General features: G+C 30.2%; 1 protein-coding gene across 2 annotated transcripts in view; it reads right to left on the reverse strand.

The window, feature by feature from the left end:
- RIIAD1 (regulatory subunit of type II PKA R-subunit domain containing 1) overlaps positions 1–3,958 on the reverse strand; it is a 29,543-nt gene extending 25,585 nt beyond the window's left edge. The window contains exon 1 of one of the 2 annotated variants that reach the window (XM_056545911.1): positions 3,495–3,958. In XM_056545911.1, coding sequence (XP_056401886.1) covers positions 3,495–3,563 — 69 coding nt within the window. In that variant the 5' untranslated portion in view covers positions 3,564–3,958. The remainder of the gene's footprint in view (positions 1–3,494) is intronic. The other variant, XM_056545912.1, reaches the window with a different exon arrangement.
- Between the last annotated feature and the right edge of the window lie 5,453 nt (positions 3,959–9,411).

Below are 9,411 nucleotides of genomic sequence, written 5' to 3' on the forward strand. Positions count from 1 at the left end.
CCCCTATACTCCAGTATATATCCCCTATACTCCAGTATATAGCCCCTATACACCAGTATATAGCCCCTATACTCCAGTATATAGCCCCTATACTCCAGTATATAGCCCCTATACTCCAGTATATAGCCCCTATACTCCAGTATATAGCCCCTATACTCCAGTATATAGCCCCTATACTCCAGTATATAACCCCTATACTCCAGTATATAACCCCTATACTCCAGTATATATCCCCTATACTCCAGTATATATCCCCTATACTCCAGTATATATCCCCTATACTCCAGTATACAACCCCTATACTCCAGTATACATCCCCTATACTCCAGTATAACCCCTATACTCCAGTATATATCCCCTATACTCCAGTATATATCCCCTATACTCCAGTATATATCCCCTATACTCCAGTATATAACCCCTATACTCCAGTATATATCCCCTATACTCCAGTATATATCCCCTATACTCCAGTATATAACCCCTATACTCCAGTATATAACCCCTATACTCCAGTATACATCCCCTATACTCCAGTATATATCCCCTATACACCAGTATATATCCCCTATACACCAGTATACAACCCCTATACACCAGTATACAACCCCTATACTCCAGTATACATCCCCTATACTCCAGTATATATCCCCTATACTCCAGTATATATCCCCTATACTCCAGTATATATCCCCTATATTCCAGTATATAACTCCTATACTCCAGTATATATCCCCTATACTCCAGTATATATCCCCTATACTCCAGTATATATCCCCTATACTCCAGTATATATCCCCTATACTCCAGTATATATCCCCTATACTCCAGTATATATCCCCTATACACCAGTATATAGCCCCTATACTCCAGTATATAGCCCCTATACACCAGTATATAACCCCTATACTCCAGTATACATCCCCTATACTCCAGTATACATCCCCTATACTCCAGTATATATCCCCTATACTCCAGTATACATCCCCTATACTCCAGTATACAACCCCTATACTCCAGTATACATCCCCTATACTCCAGTATAACCCCTATACTCCAGTATATATCCCCTATACTCCAGTATATATCCCCTATACTCCAGTATATATCCCCTATACTCCAGTATATAACCCCTATACTCCAGTATATATCCCCTATACTCCAGTATATATCCCCTATACTCCAGTATATAACCCCTATACTCCAGTATATAACCCCTATACTCCAGTATACATCCCCTATACTCCAGTATATATCCCCTATACACCAGTATATATCCCCTATACACCAGTATATATCCCCTATACACCAGTATACAACCCCTATACTCCAGTATACATCCCCTATACTCCAGTATATATCCCCTATACTCCAGTATATATCCCCTATACTCCAGTATATATCCCCTATATTCCAGTATATAACTCCTATACTCCAGTATATATCCCCTATACTCCAGTATATATCCCCTATACTCCAGTATATATCCCCTATATTCCAGTATATATCCCCTATACTCCAGTATATATCCCCTATACTCCAGTATATATCCCCTATACTCCAGTATATATCCCCTATACACCAGTATATAGCCCCTATACTCCAGTATATAGCCCCTATACACCAGTATATAACCCCTATACTCCAGTATACATCCCCTATACTCCAGTATACATCCCCTATACTCCAGTATATATCCCCTATACTCCAGTATACATCCCCTATACTCCAGTATACATCCCCTATACTCCAGTATACATCCCCTATACTCCAGTATATATCCCCTATACTCCAGTATATATCCCCTATACTCCAGTATATAACCCCTATACTCCAGTATATATCCCCTATACTCCAGTATATAACCCCTATACTCCAGTATATATCCCCTATACTCCAGTATATATCCCCTATACTCCAGTATATAACCCCTATACTCCAGTATATATCCCCTATACTCCAGTATATAACCCCTATACTCCAGTATATAACCCCTATACTCCAGTATATAACCCCTATACTCCAGTATATATCCCCTATACTCCAGTATATATCCCCTATACTCCAGTATATATCCCCTATACTCCAGTATATATCCCCTATACTCCAGTATATATCCCCTATACTCCAGTATATATCCCCTATACTCCAGTATATATCCCCTATACACCAGTATATATCCCCTATACTCCAGTATATAGCCCCTATACACCAGTATACAACCCCTATACTCCAGTATACATCCCCTATACTCCAGTATACATCCCCTATACTCCAGTATATATCCCCTATACTCCAGTATACATCCCCTATACTCCAGTATACATCCCATATACTCCAGTATACATCCCCTATACTCCAGTATATATCCCCTATACACCAGTATATATCCCCTATACTCCAGTATATAACCCCTATACTCCAGTATATATCCCCTATACTCCAGTATATAACCCCTATACTCCAGTATATATCCCCTATACTCCAGTATATATCCCCTATACTCCAGTATATAACCCCTATACTCCAGTATATATCCCCTATACTCCAGTATATAACCCCTATACTCCAGTATATAACCCCTATACTCCAGTATATATCCCCTATACTCCAGTATATAACCCCTATACTCCAGTATATAACCCCTATACTCCAGTATATATCCCCTATACTCCAGTATATATCCCCTATACTCCAGTATATATCCCCTATACTCCAGTATATATCCCCTATACTCCAGTATATATCCCCTATACACCAGTATATATCCCCTATACTCCAGTATATAACCCCTATACTCCAGTATATAACCCCTACACTCCAGTATATATCCCCTATACACCAGTATATATCCCCTATACTCCAGTATATAACCCCTATACTCCAGTATATAGCCCCTATACTCCAGTATATATCCCCTATACTCCAGTATATATCCCCTATACTCCAGTATATATCCCCTATACTCCAGTATATATCCCCTATACTCCAGTATATAACCCCTATACACCGGGATATATCCCCTATACTCCAGTATATAACCCCTATATTCCAGTATATATCCCCTATACTCCAGTATATAACCCCTATACTCCAGTATATATCCCCTATACTCCAGTATATATCCCCTATACTCCAGTATATATCCCCTATACTCCAGTATATATCCCCTATACTCCAGTATATATCCCCTATACTCCAGTATATATCCCCTATACTCCAGTATATATCCCCTATACTCCAGTATATAACCCCTATACACCGGGATATATCCCCTATACTCCAGTATATAACCCCTATATTCCAGTATATATCCCCTATACTCCAGTATATAACCCCTATATTCCAGTATATATCCCCTATACTCCAGTATATAGCCCCTATACTCCAGTATATATCCCCTATACTCCAGTATATATCCCCTATACTCCAGTATATATCCCCTATACTCCAGTATATATCCCCTATATTCCGGTGTGTGGGGTTGTACATACCTTGTAGTCCCGCAGCCGCCGCTCCTGGTCGCCGCTCAGGGCCCCGGGGTCCCGGTCCTCCTCCGCCATGCTGTCTCGCGCCGTTGCTAAGGACGGTTGTTAGAGGACGCGCCGCTCCAGGTGAAGGGGATACCAGTCCCGTGACCGTCCCAAAGCCACGCCCTCATGCGGTTGCCATAGAGATGTCTCCTGTGATGAGACCCCGCGGTGACGTCATTAGCAGCGCTCGTCTGGGGTACAATGTGCTGGGACCTCCTCTGTGTTATCACAGCTGTCAGCAGAGGGGGCGTCATTGTCGGTGTGACATCCCCCACTACTATTATAATACAGTCTGACTGCAGGAAATAGATACATATACACTACATAATGTACAACATATACTATGTGCACTATATATACAACATATACTATATACACTACATAATGTACAACATATACTATGTGCACTATATATACAACATATACTATGTACACTATATATACAACATATACTATATACACTACACAATGTACAACATATACTATGTACACTATATATACAACATATACTATGTGCACTATATATACAACATATACTATATACACTACATAATGTACAACATATACTATGTACACTATATATACACAACATATACTATATACACTACATAATGTACAACATATACTATGTGCACTATATATACAACATATACTATATACACTACATAATGTACAACATATACTATGTGCACTATATATACAACATATACTATGTACACTATATATACAACATATACTATATACACTACACAATGTACAACATATACTATGTACACTATATATACAACATATACTATGTACACTATATATACAACATATACTATATACACTACATAATGTACAACATATACTATATACACTACATAATGTACAACATATACTATGTGCACTATATATACAACATATACTATATACACTACATAATGTACAACATATACTATGTGCACTATATATACAACATATACTATGTACACTATATATACAACATATACTATATACACTACACAATGTACAACATATACTATGTACACTATATATACAACATATACTATGTGCACTATATATACAACATATACTATGTACACTATATATACAACATATACTATATACACTACACAATGTACAACATATACTATGTACACTATATATACAACATATACTATGTGCACTATATATACAACATATACTATATACACTACATAATGTACAACATATACTATGTACACTATATATACACAACATATACTATATACACTACATAATGTACAACATATACTATGTGCACTATATATACAACATATACTATATACACTACATAATGTACAACATATACTATGTGCACTATATATACAACATATACTATGTACACTATATATACAACATATACTATATACACTACACAATGTACAACATATACTATGTACACTATATATACAACATATACTATGTACACTATATATACAACATATACTATATACACTACATAATGTACAACATATACTATATACACTATATATACAACATATACTATATACACTACATAATGTACAACATATACTATGTACACTATATATACAACATATACTATGTACACTATATATACAACATATACTATATACACTACCTAATGTACAACATATACTATGTGCACTATAATATACAACATATACTATGTACACTATATATACAATATATACTATATACACTATATATACAACATATACTATGTACACTATATATACAACATATACTATATATACAACATATACTATGTACACTATATATACAACATATACTATATACACTACATAATGTACAACATATACTATGTGCACTATAATATACAACATATACTATGTACACTATATATACAACATATACTATATACACTATATATACAACATATACTATGTACACTATATATACAACATATACTATGTGCACTATATATACAACATATACTATATACACTACATAATGTACAACATATACTATGTACACTATATATACAACATATACTATATACACTACATAATGTACAACATATACTATGTACACTATATATACAACATATACTATGTACACTATATATACAACATATACTATATACACTATATATACAACATATACTATGTACACTATATATACAACATATACTATATACACTATATATACAACATATACTATATACACTATATATACAACATATACTATATACACTACATAATGTACAACATATACTATATACACTACATAATGTACAACATATACTATGTACACTATATATACAATATATACTATATACACTATATATACAACATATACTATGTACACTATATATACAACATATACTATGTACACTATATATACAACATATACTATGTACACTATATATACAACATATACTATGTACACTATAATATACAACATATACTATGTACACTATAATGTACACTCTATATACAACATATACTATGTACACTATATACAACATATACTATGTACACTATATATAATATATACTATGTACACTATATATACAACATATACTATGTACACTATATATACAACATATACTATATACACTACATAATGTACAACATATACTATATACACTACATAATGTACAACATATACTATGTGCACTATATATACAACATATACTATATACACTACATAATGTACAACATATACTATGTGCACTATATATACAACATATACTATGTACACTATATATACAACATATACTATATACACTACACAATGTACAACATATACTATGTACACTATATATACAACATATACTATGTGCACTATATATACAACATATACTATGTACACTATATATACAACATATACTATATACACTACACAATGTACAACATATACTATGTACACTATATATACAACATATACTATGTGCACTATATATACAACATATACTATATACACTACATAATGTACAACATATACTATGTACACTATATATACACAACATATACTATATACACTACATAATGTACAACATATACTATGTGCACTATATATACAACATATACTATATACACTACATAATGTACAACATATACTATGTGCACTATATATACAACATATACTATGTACACTATATATACACTACACAATGTACAACATATACTATGTACACTATATATACAACATATACTATGTACACTATATATACAACATATACTATATACACTACATAATGTACAACATATACTATATACACTATATATACAACATATACTATATACACTACATAATGTACAACATATACTATGTACACTATATATACAACATATACTATATACACTACCTAATGTACAACATATACTATGTGCACTATAATATACAACATATACTATGTACACTATATATACAATATATACTATATACACTATATATACAACATATACTATGTACACTATATATACAACATATACTATATATACAACATATACTATGTACACTATATATACAACATATACTATATACACTACATAATGTACAACATATACTATGTGCACTATAATATACAACATATACTATGTACACTATATATACAACATATACTATATACACTATATATACAACATATACTATGTACACTATATATACAACATATACTATGTGCACTATATATACAACATATACTATATACACTACATAATGTACAACATATACTATGTACACTATATATACAACATATACTATATACACTACATAATGTACAACATATACTATGTACACTATATATACAACATATACTATGTACACTATATATACAACATATACTATATACACTATATATACAACATATACTATGTACACTATATATACAACATATACTATATACACTATATATACAACATATACTATATACACTATATATACAACATATACTATATACACTACATAATGTACAACATATACTATATACACTACATAATGTACAACATATACTATGTACACTATATATACAATATATACTATATACACTATATATACAACATATACTATGTACACTATATATACAACATATACTATATATACAACATATACTATGTACACTATATATACAACATATACTATATACACTACATAATGTACAACATATACTATGTGCACTATAATATACAACATATACTATGTACACTATATATACAACATATACTATATACACTATATATACAACATATACTATGTACACTATATATACAACATATACTATGTGCACTATATATACAACATATACTATATACACTACATAATGTACAACATATACTATGTACACTATATATACAACATATACTATGTACACTATATATACAACATATACTATGTACACTATATATACAACATATACTATGTGCACTATAATATACAACATATACTATGTACACTATATATACAACATATACTATGTACACTATATATACAACATATACTATATACACTATATATACAACATATACTATATACACTACATAATGTACAACATATACTATATACACTACATAATGTACAACATATACTATATACACTATATATAATATATACTATATACACTACATAATGTACAACATATACTATGTACACTATATATAATATATACTATATACACTACATAATGTACAACATATACTATGTACACTATATATACAACATATACTATATACACTACATAATGTACAACATATACTATGTACACTATATATACAACATATACTATATACACTACATAATGTACAACATATACTATGTACACTATATATACAACATATACTATGTACACTATATATACAACATATACTATATACACTATATATACAACATATACTATGTACACTATATATACAACATATGCTATATACACTATATATACAACATATACTATATACACTATATATACAACATATACTATGTACACTATATATACAACATATACTATATACACTACATAATGTACAACATATACTATATACACTACATAATGTACAACATATACTATGTACACTATATATACAATATATACTATATACACTATATATACAACATATACTATGTACACTATATATACAACATATACTATATATACAACATATACTATGTACACTATATATACAACATATACTATATACACTACATAATGTACAACATATACTATGTGCACTATAATATACAACATATACTATGTACACTATATATACAACATATACTATATACACTATATATACAACATATACTATGTACACTATATATACAACATATACTATGTGCACTATATATACAACATATACTATATACACTACATAATGTACAACATATACTATGTACACTATATATACAACATATACTATGTACACTATATATACAACATATACTATGTACACTATATATACAACATATACTATGTGCACTATAATATACAACATATACTATGTACACTATATATACAACATATACTATGTACACTATATATACAACATATACTATATACACTATATATACAACATATACTATATACACTACATAATGTACAACATATACTATATACACTACATAATGTACAACATATACTATATACACTATATATAATATATACTATATACACTACATAATGTACAACATATACTATGTACACTATATATAATATATACTATATACACTACATAATGTACAACATATACTATGTACACTATAATATACAACATATACTATGTGCACTATATATACAACATATACTATATACACTACATAATGTACAACATATACTATATACACTATATATACAACATATACTATGTACACTATATATACAACATATACTATATACACTATATATACAACATATACT

This window comes from Hyla sarda, chromosome 11 (assembly GCF_029499605.1).
Source record: "Hyla sarda isolate aHylSar1 chromosome 11, aHylSar1.hap1, whole genome shotgun sequence".
NCBI lineage: Eukaryota > Metazoa > Chordata > Amphibia > Anura > Hylidae > Hyla > Hyla sarda.